This window comes from Euprymna scolopes, chromosome 20, assembly GCF_053919585.1.
Source record: "Euprymna scolopes isolate OS-2025 chromosome 20, ASM5391958v1, whole genome shotgun sequence".
NCBI lineage: Eukaryota > Metazoa > Mollusca > Cephalopoda > Sepiida > Sepiolidae > Euprymna > Euprymna scolopes.
The window spans coordinates 103,515,591-103,534,915 of NC_136501.1; the positions used below are offsets into that span (position 1 = coordinate 103,515,591).

Consider the following 19,325-nt stretch of genomic DNA (forward strand, 5'->3'; position numbering starts at 1 on the left):
AATGTTAAAAGAATCCAAGAAAAATGAATGTCTTTCTAATGGATCCCAGAGCATATATAGTGTAATATAATAATGTTCGAAGTTCCAAATATCAAGTTTTCTCAGTTGGTCATTTATTGGTTTTCAAAAGGTATCCATTACAGTATTGTTTTGTATTGAGAATAACAAGTCTGCAAGATTATGTTATTCCCGCATGTTTATTCACGTACTCATCAGATGTTAAGACTTATATAAAAAAACTGTTTTAAACAATTTACATAGTTCATGCAATCGATACGTCTTGCTGTTTCTTCTCGTTTCGAAGATTATCATTCGAAACTAGAAGGAAAGAAAGGAACACTATTGTAATGGCTACCTTTTGAAAAGCAATTACTGACTAACTTAGAAAAACTGATATCTAGAACTTGGAGAAATATTATATTTCACAAACACAGACACACACATATTATACACACCTACATATTATACACACCTATTATACACACCTACATATTACACGCACACACATATATTGTTAAGATGGCTCATTGATGAACGCCTTCATTCCTATTTCGAGTTTCGCTCATATCGGTTGAGAAAGCAACCCCGAACTGACTCCAAACGTGCCGGACCGTCTACTTTGAAGCTAAGAACGTTGTGTGCCACCATAATATATATGTTAGGCGTTAAGAGGATATATATATATATATATATATATATATATATATATATATATATATATACATATATAAACTACTTAATTTACTCACATAAAATTAATATACGAAAGTATAAATTTATGTGTAAACTTTAAGTATTTATTTCAAAAGTGCTCAACACGTAGGAAGAGCGCGGTGGATAATAGAAAGCTGATTGGCTAGCTAAAATCTCAATAGAAAATGCGGATATAAAAACGACAAACAACCACAAAATTCGCGCATAAGCCTGAAGAGTCCTAGAGTGGATGAAACACGGAATATTCAGTATAGTTTAATCACCATATATATTTTATAACTTACTAATTATATATATATATATATATATATATATATATATAGGTTCTAGTTTTATCATGGAAAAGTGTGTATATATATATATATATATATATATTACAATAGAAATATGCGAGCATGAAAAGTAATATGGTTAAGCTTAAACATGGAAAAGCAAAAGACTAGTTATTAAAACTAGAAAAGAAAAGGACAAGATATTCTATTAAAAATATAATAAATTTATAACTTAAAATATGGCAGCTTTAAGAATTGAGTATATAATGTTATAAATTGAATTAAAAAACATTCTTAATGCTGCAATATTTTAAGTTAGTACTTTATTATATTTTTTACAAGAATATCTTGTCCTTTTCTTTTCCAGTGTTAACAACTAGTCCTTTACTTTTCCATGTTTAAGCTTAACCATATTACTTTTCATGTTCGCATTTTTCCATTGTAGTCCGTGTTTTTTCCAGGCTTCCAGTAAATTCACTTGTTCTTGGTTTAATTTTAGTCTCATTTTTTTGTCCCCATAAACACATATGTAATAACAATGTACTACACTGGTCTGCTTTCAATAATAAAAAAAAAAATTTATCTCCCTTTCATGATTTCATTCTCTGTTTCACTTGTTACTGCTCTTTCTGCTACAGCAGTGAATTAGTAGCAACAATAGTTGCGGAAGCAACATGTTGCTATGGAGATCAGTCATAAAAGCGTCGCGCACCTCATTACGTTTTTTTTTTTGTTTTACGGTTCTGAACATCAGAAAATTCATAACTTTTGTTCTACTGAACGAAAATTGAAAATTTTTCACAATATGGCTGAGAGAGAGAGAGAGAGAGGGGGAGAGAGATCTATAAAATGTAATACTTGTTTGAAATTGGTCGAAAAATGAGTGAGTGGTGAAGTTTAAGTCAGTTCTAAATCACTAAAACTGCCACTTAACCATATTTAAACACTGTTGTGTTTGAATGAGACCCCCCCCACACACTTGAAATCAAAAATTTAAGATCACTTCAACATTTTTCAAAAGGAATCTTTGTTTTAACGATAGATTTTAATTCACCCCTCCCACTTACGGTTATCAATACTACAATCTAAAAGGTTATGGAAAAACTATTCTAAACACTGAATTTAGAAATTTACATTTTTATAAAATGAGGCATTTTACACTTGATCAAAATTTTAAGACCAGAAGTATAAATTGCTTTTTAGTTAGTTAGAGATTAACAGTCACTGCGTAAAGGTGTCACCATGCAAACTTACCGAAGTTGGGCGTGCTCGAATTCTAGATTTCCATAAGCAAGGTTTGTCACCGCGGGCGATCGTAGCTTAAGTAAATCGCAGTAAACTGTGATTTACAACGTTCTAAAGAACAATGAAAATTATGGAAAAGAAATATCCCCAAAATTTCTCCCCTATTGAGTATGAGAATAAGACGGGTTTTTGTGAAAGACAGCGGACTTTCTTCTAGTAAAAAATAAGGTGGTTACTGATAATGATTGCAGTCCACTAACTATCAGACGACACTTACGAAAAAAAAAAAAAAAGGGAGGGTAAATAAAAAGCGTAGACGAATTTCTCGCTTACTTCCACGTCACAAAGTGGACCTCTTTAGTTTTGGTCGTGAATACCAAGCATGGGACATTGAGAAGTGGAAAGAAAGTCCTGTTTTCTGATGAGAAAAAAAAAAAACTCAATGTACATGGTCCTGACGGTTTACAATGATATTGGCATAACAAAAACATGGCTCTTGGAATTTTCTTCACACGTCATAGTTGTGGTGCCTTTTTTGTTCAGAGGGATGATGGGAGTCAAGGTGGTGGAGGATCGTCAGACATCGGCTTGTTATGTTAGCATGCATGTTCGTGTGAGGAGGGAGGTTTATTAAAACAGGATAGTGCTGCATTCCATGGTGCACGACGGACCTGGACCTATGGAGTACATATCTTGGAACATCCTACAGGCTCATCGGACTTGAACGCAATTGAAAATGTTTGGGGATGGATGACAAGATATGTTTATCAAAATGGCAAACCAAAAATGAACTTTGGGATGCCGTCTTCAGAAACTAGAACAACATCCCCCGCACTTTAAAGGAAACGCTTATTTCTAGCATGCCCCAAAGAATTTTGTCACCAAAACCAGTGGAGGTAGAACTCATTAATTTTTGGTTATTGAATGTTTTCATACACGTTTCATGCAATTTCGTAGACTTTATACCCCTGGTCATATTTTTTTATCAAGTGTAAAATGCCTAATTTTGTAAAAATGTAAATTTCTGAATTGAATGTTTGGAATTTGGCTTTTTTTTCCCCGTGGCCTTTTAGGTTGTAGTTCAGGCAACCTGAAGTGGGAGTATAAAATCTATCCTTAAAAAGTTTTTTTTTTTGTAAAAATTTAAAGTCTTCTTAAATTTTTGATGAGGATTGTGTTTTATATATATATAAGGGTGTTAGGGTGTGAGTTATTATAGAAACATTAGTTTAATTTCAATAAAATAAAATACGCATCAAGTGCGCTTGAAAGCAAAATAACAACGTAATATTAGGAAAATAAATATTTTACTTGTTTGAAATTTATAATTTAAGATTTAATATAATTTAAATTATAATTTTCAAACAAAATATTTATTTTTATAATGTTGCCTTGTGATTTGGCTTTCAAGTGCACTTGATGCGCATTTTATTTTTTATATATATGCGTGTGTTTTCTTGTTATAAATGGGAACAGTTTCTCCAGGCGTACTAGAGAATAATAAGATCTACAAAAATGATTATGTAATGATCTCGACGTGTTGATTTTTGTAAGTCTGCATAACAATCAATTTATAGATTAGCCAAAGTGGCTATTCATAACGATTACTCTCAGATTCTGCTGGAACATAAAACTACGGCAATAAACTAATAAGAGATCACATGATCAGAAATATGGATGTGAAAATGTTTCGTCCCCATTCTGCCATTCTTAAAACACGCAGCATATAACCATAACAAAATGAAATCAATTTGAATTTAACTGTTTGCAAGGGCCATCGGACTCAAGGATATAACGTTGACATACCCGAAAAATACCCAATGATTCCAGGGACAATACTAATAGAATTATCCGGATGCACAAGAAAATAAGCTCTCTCTGTACAGGAGTTAACTAGAACAAGCTGGCAAGAAGAAAACTTTTACCTAGAAGTAAACCCTGATCAAATATTCAAAATCACATAGTATTCGCTGTCCAAATTATATCTCACTATGGATAACTAACATTAGCTATTACGAGGATTAGCGCACCTTCTCCAAGTGATGTTACCTCAAGTAATAGCACTAAGCTGGATACTCCACCAGACTAGAGGGATTCTTGTCCTGGAATCCAGTAAAACCAAGAGACTAAAAACGAAAGATATACTGCAACATATGAAAATAGTTAATTGGGGAGAGGAAAATTATGTTCTCAATTTCTTTACTAACTCAGTGTTGGAGAGATGAAGAACTTTAATGGAACATTCGAATATCTATGTATCTCATATAGAGTCCAAGTGTTAGCGCCAGGTAGGGGGGGGCTCTTGATTTCTGAGAACTTTAGGCTTATATTTCTTAAACACCCACCTGACAAAAACCACATTCAAACAATACAATATATACTTCGCCATAGAATAAAACTCTTCTATTCTGGTTAAAGTACTTTTCTTTTCGGTCCCCCCCCCCAATAAAAGAGGGGCGAACTTGTAAATTCCCCCGTATCCGTTCGTCTGTCCGCACTTTTTTAAATAACTATGAACTGGAAATTTTTAAAAAATTTTGCACAAACATTAAACATGATATGAGCAAAAATGTAACGGAGCGGATTTTCCGGGGAAACTCCAGTTGACCCCCCCCCACCTAGGGTTGCCTTTTGGGTTAAAAATGTCTTAAATTGACACTTTTGTGCTTATTAAAAAAAAATTGATGCCATGAATTTTTATAAAACTTTCTGAAAAGTTGTAACTAACTGATTTCTACATAATTTTCTGTTGTCTCAACTTCGCGATAACTCTTGGGTGTACTCCAGGGTCTCTTTTAGTGCTAATAAAAACGCTTCATTTTGGAGACTATTTTATCATATTTGTCAAATGTTCTATGTATGTCTATTTAGCAGTTTCACATGTTGCGGAACTTACATTTACATATGTCAAGGCCTAAAACTGCACCATTTGTTCATTTTCACCAGGATTTGACGTCCCCTGGAGACTTTTGGGGCTAAATGGGCGGAGGGGGGGGCAATGCTGAACTTAGTCATTTTTTATGCATCTAACCATTCTTGCATTACTCTTAGTTCTTTTTTTCTTTTTCATCACCTTTTATCCCATTTGGACCTATTTAGTACACGCGATGCACCTTGCTTTTTATCCCAAAGTATGGCTTCGTTTTTATGTTTCTGCTCTTGTTTAATAAATTTAAAATCTTCGCCTTTTCTTAAGATTTTTGTTGATTTGAACGAACCAGTAATGCTTTCATTTTTAATCATATATTGCTGTGTTTTATTGTTTTCTTTCATTTTGACATTTTTCGCACATCCTGACTCCACAACATTTCGTTTCATTTTATGATACATCTTGTACTTCATATAGGGACACACACACACACACACACACACACACACACACACACACACACACACACACACACACACACACACACACACACACACACACACACACTTATTTTCCAGACTTACATTATTCAGATGTAAAACCTTCAATGATTTTAACGAGGTTTATACAAGTGCTCAATACCAAGGTAGAGCAAGACAAATAATTATGTATTTTTACATAAGCATTTAGGTATCGCGTGACTGAAACTCACTCAGTAATGTGTAGTGCATAAATGTTTATATAACACTAAATAAAATTTATATCCCAAAATATGCGGCGATTTTTCAGATCTAAGGGAGACTACCTCCAGGTCCTACATGGGAAATAATTCATACCGTATTTCATTATCGTTGAAATTAAAAAAAAAAAAAAAAAAAAAAACTCGAATAGCTATTTCAAACAGGGCTTTATAGTGTATGGTTCGGGGATCGTGCCTTAGTATTGTTAGCCATGCCGATAAGCTAGTGGATACCTATTATTAATAATATATCAGTTACACACGAGGAAGTTTCACTCCCGGTTGACAATTCCACAGTGTATTATTCCGCCTCTCTTATATTTCATTTTATTCTAAAATACTAGTCAGCTGAAGAATTCCTGACGTTGTTTTTCTTGTTTTGATAAAATGAATGAGAATTTTAAGTCGATATCGTCAAGACCATTCGATTCCGTTAATGTGTCTCAGTTACTTGTAGAACAATTCGTTTTAACGCAATGCTATCGAAATGTTTGGAACCCAGCGTCGCAACACACATTTTGACAGTTTTCAATCTTATTTTTTGATATGATCATGGATGTAAATGCACGGCACATTATTATTATTATTATTATTATTATTATTATTATTATTATTATTATTATTATTATTGTTATTTTTATTATTGTTATTTTTATTATTGTTATTATTTTTATTAATATTATTATTATTGTTATTATTATTTTTATTATTGTTATTTTTATTATTATTATTATTATTGTTATTATTATTATTATTATTTTATTATCATTATTTTTGTTACTATTATCATTATTTTTTATTATCATTATTATTATCATCATTTTTATTATTTTTTTATCATTTATGATTATTATTTTTATTATTATTATTATTGGCGGCTCACAAAGAGCTTTCACACAGCTCATGAAAGATCTTTCCCTATTGTATCCTGGAACCTGAGCGATAAGTCTCTCCAGATTTCCAGTACTCTCTAACTCTTTCAATATCATTTGCAAATAAATTTGCGTTATCGCAACATTTTTATTATTATTGCATAACGTTTTAAAATGTTTATATTGTTTGAAAACCATACACAAATATTCGTTACACTTTTTTCTGTGTTTTTAAGCTATTCATATTTTTTTCCATTTGAAATATTTCTCATACACATTTCCCATGACATACAAACATGGAGTTTTAATCACAGAAAATGAAAAGCCCATAAAATAGGCGTTTTCTCCTTAAACCTGTGCGACGAAATATTTCATCAGGTTTTTAGTCCTCTTCGCTCGACCATTCCAAACTACTTTGCATTCTTGCAACAACCGTTTACTTTCACTGGAATATAAGTGAGGCAAATTGTGCCTTCATGATTTCACTAGTTTTCGTGCTACTACAGTCGATGACTGGATGTTGCTCTGCTTTCTTTATCTTTCCATTCTCGTAAACACTTTAGTATTATTTTGTGTGGTATAATAAGAGGAGGAAATTTTATTTTCCTTTTATATCAATTATTATTATCCTTATTTTTTACACGTAATACACGGTTTAAACATGTCTCGGCTTTAAAACGTAACATCAACGAATAAAATGGGAAGTAATCTAAAAATGATAAATTATTTTGATAAAATTAAATTTACAATAAATTGCAAAATATACTAACAAAGGCCATGTCAAACCTTTAAAAATTCACCTAATTAATTCCTGAACACATTAAATAATATATATATAAATCTAACTAGTGAACTCCCTATCCCGTGCTAGAAAAAAAGCGTTTTTTCGTCGGAATGCTTACCTTTGGAATTTCCTTCCCACTCACTGATGAAATCAACATGCATAAATTAAAAAAAATGTAATGTTAATAAACATTTTCCTACCCGACACTCTACCCTGCCTGCCTCCTATAAATATTGTCTCTGCTTCAATAGCCTGTCATGCATCTCTCTCATATATATATATATATATATATATATATATATATATATATATATATATACATGTCACCAGATAATAAGCAAATAAAGAAAATATATATACACTCTTCATATATATATAAATATATATATATATATATATATATATATATATATATATATATATATAGGATTGCTATGTAGTTTGCTTGAAGCATTGTGTGGGATAGGTGTGTGAAAGAGATTTAGAAGGCTGTCACAATGCGAGGAATGAATTATAGTCAAATCAATAAGTACATATATATATATATATATATATATTCAGTTGTATGGGAAAATGTCTTACTTGTAACTTGTAAGCCTATGCGACGTATTCCATTATTAATTTCAGAAAAAAATTTCCCTTTTCAAATGGTGTCCACAAATTACGCACACCATTTGATAAGGGAAACATTTTTCCGAAATTAATAATGAAATACGTCGCATAGCCTTACAAGTTACAAGTAAAAAATTTTACCATAAAACTGAATAAATCTATATATATATATATATATATATATGTATGTAGTTATTGATTTGTAAATCGCCACTTGTTCTCGTCTCCTCTTACCAACAGCGACTATAATTCATTCCTCTCATTGTGACAGCCTTCTAAATCTCTTTTACATATATATATATATATATATATATATATATATATATATATATATATATATATATCAAGCGTTGATTTAATTTGAATAAAATAAAAAACGCACATTGAAAGCCACATTACAATGCAATTACACTAAAATAAATATTGTACTTATTTAAAATTTATATTTAAAATGTATTTCGGAATCTGTATTTTGTTTCGTTCTTATTATTCGTTCTTGCCATGTTTTAAGCTTTACACCATGGCAAGGAAAAAAAAAGCAACAAAATACTGAGGATGGAGTTTTATTCCGAAATATATTTAAGCGATAAATTTCTAACAAATAAAATATGTGTTTATTTTATTATAATTGCGTAGTAACGTGACTTTTAAGCGCGCTTGATGCGTATCTTACTATATATAAATGACGTTAGTTTTAAAATTCGTATTATCATATTTCCATTGCTACTAATAAGTATATTACATGGCTAGTGGCCAGGAGAGGTATATGCTATTTAAATCTTTTTTAAATTATATTACAGTTGGATATTCGTAAATATCACAAAAATCTCGCAGTTATGGTCACTTCAAGCCTAGGACAGGAAACAGACGAAGGTAAAAATAAAATCAAATTCTATCTGAAATTAATCTATGTAAAACAAGTGATAATAATTTGTATTACTGAACCGGTGACTTATACCAACATGCAATAGTTTAATTGTTGCCAATTAAAGTATATTCATGGGGTAATTTCGTAATAATATCCTTTAGATTTGGACGGCCAAGTACAGACAAAGTCCATCAGTATCTTCACTGTATACCAATCACACACAACTATAATGTTCAGTCCATCGTAATATATATTCATGGCTCTGTTAAGTGAATAGAAATCGAATGCAATGATATCGTAATATTTTACATAAATTATACAAGAAATTAAATCTCATGTTACCAATGGTTTCGCGGACTAAATGGATTGTAGCGAACCAGTTTTGTATTTAAATACGTTTCATAGTTCGTCAGCTATTTTTTCCGAAAATATTAACTTCGTATTGATGCAAAAATAATGTCGTTTTCTGACGTTCAACTATATATAAAAGAAAAAACATTGTTTTTGCACCAGCCTAATAGTATGGGATTTTTAATTATGTAACATTTTAATTTGAGAAGTAAAAGGCTGTAACACACACACACACACACACACACATATTGTAATACTATGTTTAAGCGAAGTGTCTATGAGCACAGAGGATTTCTTTTGTGAATAAAAGAAAGTCAAAATTTCGATATTAATGAAAATTTAAATATACTTTTTTGTGAACAAGTAAATAATTCGTTCTCATGCTTACCTATCCTTCCATATTCTACCCAATCAATTTTCATCGGATATTATTTTCTTTCATCAAAACTTATATATGTAAAGTATACATATATGGTATAAAGAAACAACAGACACTATATATATATATATATATATATATATATATAATGTGTTCGAATGTACGATTTTTTAAAAGTTCACACAAGAAATAAAACACTTACGTGTAAAAACCCAAAGAAATTATATTTATGTAAGTACCTGTAAAGTGTTCAATTTTATAAATTGTATTAAACTTATATATCACTTAAAGTGCCTCACACACACACACACATACACACACACATTGTTTTCATAGACGCATATATATATATATGCATTAAAAAAACTTGCTAAAATTATTAGTATGCTATAACCACTGTTGAATGCTATTTACTTGTTTTCAGACAAGTCAGGTCTGATACTGTCACGAATACACAGTTGCAGGTATCATTATTATTAATTGTATATTACCCATTCTAAGGAAGGTAAAATTATTTCATATACATGCTGTAGATGACGCTTCCTAGGAAAAGTACACTTATTTCATATATGTATTGTGTAATACCAGTCTTAGGGTAGGTAAAATATTCTTTTGCTCGAGATAACAAATGATACATAGTCATAAAAAAATTTCTCTATCATAAGAATAGCAGGTATGTTCAAACGCAACTTCATTTTTCTCATCCTTTTATGTGATCCCAAACAACGCCGGGTAGTCCTACTAGTTATTAATAAAACGAAAATTCACATATAAATGTGTGCTTTGCTTTTCGGAAGATGGCAAAAAGTATTAACCGTAGTTATGGTTTAATGATAACACAATTTTAATAAATTACTGTTAATCTTTTGCTTGAGAAGGCAATGGACTGTATACAAGTGGAAAGGAAAAATATCTCAATCAAGTACAAACATTGATACTTAGAGTAATTAGTATATATATATACATATATATACATGTATACATATATATATTATTTATTTATTTTCAGAAAACCAAGAAAACAAAGATTGGATTGATAGTAACAAGTAGTTTATTTTCTTTGTTCGTTAAAAATGTTTCGCGACCATTTGGACAATTTCGAACCTTATATCGTTAGAAGATATTCACAAGAGCGGCCTCTCTTCAGACGTTCAGAAAAAACAACAACACTCTTTTCAATGAACAATATGAATCCGTTTTCTTTAAAAGGGAAATGGATTCCATATTTTTCATTAAAAAAAAAATCCGAATGTCTGAAGAGAGGCCTCTCTTGTGAATATCTTCAAACGATATAAAGTTTGAAATTGTCCGAATGGTCGTGACAAACAATTGTTACGAAATATGAAAATACATTACTTGCTGCTATCACTCCAAAATTTGTGTCTTGATTTTGTGAAAACAATATATGAAAGCTCGATTAGACATTAAGTCACCTTACACTGACTTAAAATTTATTGGTATATGAACGGTTATCGAATTCTCAATTATATAAACATAATACAATTCGGAATATATATATATATATATATATATAAAAATGAGGTTGGTATTTTTCAAAGGTAAGCTAACCAGTTAAATATAACGAGATTAATACAAGCGTGCGTAAAATGGAAGTAGACCAAGTAACACTTTCAATTTGTTTTAACATAAGCAGTAATTTGTTGCTACACAGTTATGAGCATGCTTCGATCTTCTAGTATTTATTAAGTAGAGACCTCATCTGGAAACAACGCTTATTTTCGAAAGAGGAATGCTTATGAGGTCTCTAGTTACTAAATACTAGAAGACCGAAACTCGCTCAAGGCTGTGTATCAAAACATCACTGCTTATGTAAATACAAACAGAAAGTATATATATATATATATATATATATATATATATATATATATATATATATACTCGGGTTTTTTTATATTCAGAAGTAATGGACTAATGAATTCAACGAGGTTATTAGATAGTGCTCAATAAAAAGAGCTGATAATACTTGTTTATTGTTATATAAACATGCCCATATCCCGCTGCTACAAATAGCCACTTGTTTCAATCCAGGTTATTCATTGAACTTTTGAATAGTCAAGTCGCTGCCTGATGATATCTGTTGTTTAATTGAAACAAGTGGCTATTTGTAGCAGCGGGATATGAGCATGTTTATATAACAACAAACATGTATATAAATATATATATATATATATATATATATATATATGAAGGATTTTTGACGAGAGAACGCAATACAGTTACATATATATAGAGAGAGATTTATTTTAAAATTCAAATAGAAAATATCAAGGAGAGGCTGCGTTGTAAATGTTCTTTATACCTGGGTATTTCGAAGCATAATGCTTCTCATCATTAGGCATTTATAACATCCCAACTCCTTTTAATTATTGAATTGAGTGATAAATCTATACATATCAGTATATTGCTTTCTCTAACTAAAAATTCTCTTCATATACATGAGCTCCACTATTGTGCTGATCTTCCTACATCTTCATAGGTTTGCATTGAGAAAAAAATCTTTGAAAATACTCTAAACCCCTCGTATTATATATTTATATAATCTGTGTGTGCATGTGTGTTTATAAACTGTGTGTATATGTAAGAATATAATATATTACTGTGTTTTTATCAACCGATATGGGCATGTTTAGTTTATGATATCTCTGGGTGACTTTAAAAAAACACGCCATAAATATTTAATATATGTTGAAAGAAGAATGTTAAATCAATTTAGTCACTAATTTATAGATTATAATAAAACATTACTATTTCTACCTGAAATGCGTAAATTCCTAATTTATAATATATATTATTTTATTAGTCTGTTATATATATATATATATATATATATATATATATATATATATATATAGGAAAGCATAACGGATTTTTTTCCTTTGGCAAGGTAGGCTGTGTGATATTTGGCGTCTCATATATATATATATATATATATATATATATATATAAATATATATATATATATGAATACATACGTATATATTTATATAATAAAATGTATATATATGAATACACACACATATATATATATACATAATAAAATATGTATTATATATATATATATGTGTGTGTGTGTGCATATAGTCACGTTTGAATATACAAACATTTACATGTATACATAATAAGAAAGGAATGCTAAAAATATCTTACAGCGTAGTAAAAAGTATGATCCTAATATATTTGTTCATGGAAAAAGGGTTTATTCATTCCATATCACGTTTCCGTACGTTTTATACGGTACTCAGATATGCAAAGGCTAAAAAAACAAAGAACGTTGGATTCATATCTAAACATAAAATTAGGAATGTCTAAATCGACCCTTTTCCCAAAATAATCTTCTAGTCAAGCTTATGTTATAGAAACGCATGTAAATGTTTATTTACATATATACATCTAACCCTAATCACACACACATACATATATATATATATATATATATATATATATATATATATATATATATATTTATATAATGTGTGTGTATTTGTGGGCGTGTGTGTATGTACAGTCGTTCAGAAAGTTCCAAGCCAGTTACTGCATATTCTCAGATAACTGGTCCTAGTACTTTTTGATCGTCTTTATATATATATATATATATATATATATATATATATATATATATATATATATATATATATATATATATATAAAGCCTGACGAATACTAGCGTGGATGAAACGCGAAATATTCTGTGTAGCTTAATTGCCATATATATTTTATAACTTACTATATATATATATATATATATATATGTGTGTGTGCACATATTTATGCATGAATATATATATATATATACATTTTTTACATATGTACATGTAGCTATTATATATATACTTATATATACATTGCATAATATATATATATTACATTTTTTACATATGTACATGTAGTTATTATATATATATGTAATTATATATTGCATTATGTTTATATACGTACACATCTTTTTACATGGGCATATATACGTATATAATATACATATTTATATTCACGTAGGTATTTTACATATGTACATGTAGCTATTTATACATATATACATATTAATATACATATATATCTGTCTTTATTTTGGCGTTGCAAAAAATGAATTAACTTAATGATGTTAGCATGACTAATTAATTATTAACTCTACTCATATTATAACTATGATCTTTTCTTTTTTCCCCTTTTTCCGCTTGTGTTTGCCCCTCTGCCGCTCGCCTTCTTCGTCTTCTGGATACCAGGAAACTAAGTGGGATGATTTCTGGCACGATGGGGTTTCGTGATGCCTCTTTTTTGTGCCCACCTTACTAACCCTATCCTCGGAGGCGTTTCGTTTCGAACTCCACGTGAACTCGATGAGGGCGACGATCACCGCCAGGGCAAGACCGGCCAGTAGTACTACGAATATTCCACCCACGTTCTCCACGCCCAACGCGTTGGCCTTGGATTCCTTCTTGTTCTCGTCACGATTACATGTGCCCGTTGCTTTCCACCATTTGTTGTAGAGGACGTGGATCTTTCCACCTTCCTGTAGTTCAAGAATCGCCAGTGACAATTTGTCGCGGTATGGAGAGTCTGTGAGAAATAGGAGTTCGAACAGATGCGAATTTTCGTTTCCATTTATTTTTTTATATATATTATATTTTTTGTTTTGGTTCGAATTTCGAAGAATGTTCCGTGTTTTTAGAGATGATTTGTGTGAAGTACAGATTGTATTGTGCATTGGTTTCGTTGATTGGTTGGTTCCGCGGTTGGTATTGGCAGACGATTGGTCGCAGTGTTTAAAGTTGAAAGAATAAAGAAAAAAAAAAAGAAAGAAAAATAGAATTAGAAAAATAAAAAAAAACATTCAAGTACAATGAAAACAAATACATTCAATAGTTAATATCAATCGAAATTATTCACATTTAATACAGTTACTATTATGATAGTTTTAAGATTCATGCTGAAGCCATACTACTGAAATCACAACTACTCTGGGCTGTCTACATCTCTAGGATAGAAAACCACCGTCTTTCCAAAATCACCTTTCATGGCGAACTTTCCATTGGCGACCGTCACTGAAGAGCAATAAAGAAACATCATAACAAACTATCTGATGACATCTTTTGTTGTCTGTCACATCGACTACCGCCAGTGGTTAACCCTTGCAGCACACCATCCATTAAGCAGTCTTCTCCTTCGAGCACTGTTAGCGGACCTGTCTTGCGTACAGAACACGCAGGAGGAATGAGCGCCAATTAGTCCTCGACCCAAAATCAAACCCAGGCCAGACCTTAACCTGCAGCTGTTGCGGGCGAGCCCGCTTATCCCGCATTGGGCTCGTTAGCCAGGAGCGTGTCTGCAGAAAACCTGGACAAGCCCCTTCCTAAATCTTTTGCGAAGCCAAACCATGATAGAGATTTATATGTTCCTTCAGAAATATACCATTGCTAGTTGTATATACCCGACGTTGCTAGGTTGAAAAATATTAGCTGGTAAAAGGTTTTGCAACATAATATTTAAGACAAACAGAATATCCTAACTTAGGATTTTCTTGAAAGTGGCTCACATGTTGGATTTGTGGAAGCATTAAACACATCAATTTCTCTCTGTGAAAATTAACAATAAATCAATTAATTTACTTCCGTTTTTAAATGTAACTGGTGTTTGTTAATAATAATTAAAAAAAAATTAAATAAATGAACTTTCAATAACATTTTTAAATGGAACAATGATGACAATTATATTACAACAAACAAATAACATGGATCGAATTATGCAAATTGATTGTCAATATGTAAATCTGGTTGCTTATTGTATGTAGACCCCTCTGAATAAATAATCCAGTATAACCCCGGGATACGGGATTAAACATTAGTAACAATACATATGTAACAATACAGTATATAATACACATTTATATAACCAAATAACATTATAAATAACGCTGTAACCAGGGGCCGGAAATACACCGTAACCTGAAAACACGTATCCTAAGACAACCACATCCCAGGGTTCTACTATATATAAAGAATTAATGCTAGAATATAACCCTGTAAATGTCTATTTTCAGTAGGAAAAAAAAATGATTTGTGACACAGCGTACGTTTTTTAAACATCAACCATATGGAAAACAACAGACGTGAATACAATGTTATTATAATAGATTCTTTATATAATAAAGACTATGTTCGCTAATACGCATCTATTTTTCTAAATTTCGCTAGCCAATGACAACGAGACAATTCCAAATTTAGAAAATTCTCTTATTTTTCTATTGTTGGCGGAATCTAATTTAATAAAGTACGCACAACATGTTGATGAATCGGGGATGAATGTCCTAAAATATGAAATATATAAATGTCTGTAGATGAGACAAACATGTTTATCGGTACTTGTACAGTTTAATCGAGACATGAAAAATGAAAATATCGGAAAAAGGTTATATTGGACGTATCCGTGTTGAACTGAAGATCTTCGAAAAAAAAAATTTCACTTAATTTGATCGAATATTTTTTTTTTTTTTTACAGAGAAAAACACGCCTTTACGACAGCACATAAAAGGTAGACATCTTTGAATTTTTAAAATTTTTGTTTGGATTTTTAGAACACACCACGGGGAGATAACTCAATTAAAAGCGCCGACACGCCCTCCCCATATTTAGTACTAGCTTTTCTTCCTAAAAATCGAGCCTTTTGTTCGATATCATAAATTGTTTTTTCGCTGTAAAAAAAAGAAAAAAAAGAAAACCTAGATGAAATTAAGTGAATTTTTTTTTTTCGGAGAACATTGTATATAATGTGGGGGTGTACGAGAGAACTGAACTAGTTTATTTTAATTAATACGTATATATTTTTTTATTTATATAAATCGGCAAAAATAATGATTTCTCCTATCTATAAGAATTATTTTAATAATTCTTTAGAAATGTCTAAGGGAGATAATTTTAACGATGAAATGTAATAGTATTAGAGTTGTTCCCCCTGGTGCTTTAGTTCTTGATATATTAACGCGTATTTAAAATTGGTCTGTTTGCATTTAGAATATTATTTAAAAGAATCGCTAACCCGTATTATATACAAATACAAAAAAAAAAAAATAAAAATAAAAAAAAATCTTTTAGAAAATTATTTCTTTTATGTTTGTGATGCGTGTGATAATGTAAAAAAAAAAAAAACGATTACTCCTCAGTGGACAAGAAGCGATATGCATTGCAATGCATTGCACTTTTAGATTGAGGACACACCTACAGATCCAAGTCTTACAAACGCTTTCATAATTGTTTTTTTTTTTTTTAATTATTTTAAAACTTGTTTTACATGCATTAAATATAATTTTAATTATAAGATAAAATTAAAAGCCAAGAACAATGCGAGATTTTTTTTTATAGAGTAAAATTAAACGCAAACAAAAGAAATAAATTTCTTTTTTTTTGTTGTTTGTTTTTTCTTTTTCACACAAATTTTAACTCTAAACAACAGTAATTTTTTTTCTGTTGTATTCAATGGTGTTGTAAATCTCAATATCTTTCAGACTTATTAGTCCATTGTCTTCTCTTGAAAATGGACTAATAAGTCTGAAATATATTGAGATTTACAACACCATTGAATACAAGAGAAAAAAAAATTACTGTTGTTTAGAGTTAAAATTTGTGTGAAAAAGAAAAAACAAACAACAAAAAAAAAGAAATTTATTTCTTTTGTTTGCATTTAATTTTACTCTATATAAAAAAAAAAATCTCGCATTGTTCTTGGCTTTTAATTTTATCTTATAATTTTCTTCAACAATGCTTCAAGCAAACTACAACCTACTTATATAATTTTAATTGTTTCACTAGGTCATTGTAACAATGTAATGCATAATAGATGCACCCGAATAACTCCAAACCTATTAGATCAATTAGCGCCAGTTAAAAAAAAAAAGTAAGAACTATTTTATATGGACCAAAATTGGCAACGGATATATAACAAAAAGCTTGCACCCAAATTTGCGAAAGTCCTGAATATAAAAAGGGAAAATCTATATACCTATCAAGTTACGTTTTTTTTCGCTCTCACATTAATATATAAAAAAAGAAGTCTACTTTTCCTATTGTATTTATTTGCTTCCCCAACGAAAACAAAATGTGACACAGGGGCGTTTTTAATGTGGGGAGAAAACAGCTGTCCAAAAAGGGACACTCTCGATGTAGACATGGATAAAAACATTGCCTAAATATAGAAGGGTTTCCCCTTATTAACTAAGGACAAATGATAAGTGAAGCATATAAACAGATACTACACTTTGAGATATTAAATCCTTTATTCAAGCAAAAAATTTACATGAACATTGAGCACAAGGCTAACTCAAAAGGGAGGAAAATGGGGGTCGTTGTTCATCCTTGTGACACCAGAAATAAACACATTTCTCTTAGCTAGTATCTTCTTTCACCATAATACCGCATTCACCCTTTCGTACTGAGGGACGCCCTTCTTAGCACCCAATTGTTTAAAACATTTTTTTATTAACGTGTCAAAACAAAAAAGATAACAATAAAGGTAATACAATAATTCATTCGTGTTGAGGGCAGGGGAAGAAAAAAATACAACAGTGGTTAGTAGGACCCTCCCAATCCCGTCTAGTCTATAGACCGCCCGTTCCACTTCTGTTTGTAAAGGAACCTGAGGTCCTGCGGGACGGTGGCCCGAAGGCGAGATCCTATTTTTTCTATTGGTTTTTGTTTATTTCTCCACGAAATAAAAAATGTGACACAAGGTCGTTTTTAATGTGGGGAGAAAACCAACCCCCCAGAAAGGGACACTCTGGAAGCAGGTAAAAAAAAAAATGCCTTAATCAATATAGGAGAAACCCTTCTACACTAAGGACAAATTAAGTGTAGCACTAGAACAGATACTACACTCGGATCTCAGCTCGAATGTCAGGTCCTATTTTTCGTATTTCAAAATTATTGAAACAAACTTTTTAATATAATCACTCATGGATATGTGAGCGACTAGACGAAGCGTAACAAAACTGCGTATTCATTTGAAAGATGAACAGTAATTAATTACTCATTTTTATAGTTTCTAATTAGAGGATTGGGTTCAGTTCAATACTACACTGCATTGTATTTATGCAAAAAATTGAACGTCATACATAATTGCGTAGAATTTAAGATGAAAACTTTCTAGCACACGCACATATTTTTCTATATATCTATATATAAGTGACTTTTTCGGTGTATGAGTGCGAAAAGTCTCTACCAAACTCCTCTAGGGATCAAAATAGAAAGCAAAACAGTTGACCCCGGTAAAAGTAGATTAAAAGTATAGACAGTAGAGTTACACGCACAAATCTACCATCTCTAGGTTAAACTGCTTTATTTTTTAAGCATTTATATGCGTACTAGCAGGGCTACCCGGCGTTGCCCGGGACCGTATAAACAATGAAAAAACAAACTGCTTTATTTTTTTAGCATTTATATGCGTATGAGGGTGACTCAGAGGCTTAGGAGTCCAGCTGGAGAGTTGTATGCTTTTGTTTCAATTCTAGCTGATGGCAGCCATGGCATTAAAAAAAAAACAACAAAAAACTTTTTGAAATCGCTTCTATATATTGGGTAATATATATAGAAAAGAATTGAATCTATAATAATATA

General features: G+C 30.8%; 1 protein-coding gene across 1 annotated transcript in view; it reads right to left on the reverse strand.

The window, feature by feature from the left end:
• LOC145241557 (glutamate receptor ionotropic, kainate 2-like) overlaps positions 1–19,325 on the reverse strand; it is a 729,218-nt gene that overhangs the window by 31,184 nt on the left and 678,709 nt on the right. Inside the window, exon 13 of the mRNA XM_080104625.1 lies at positions 14,018–14,280. Coding sequence (XP_079960751.1) covers positions 14,018–14,280 — 263 coding nt within the window. The remainder of the gene's footprint in view (positions 1–14,017; positions 14,281–19,325) is intronic.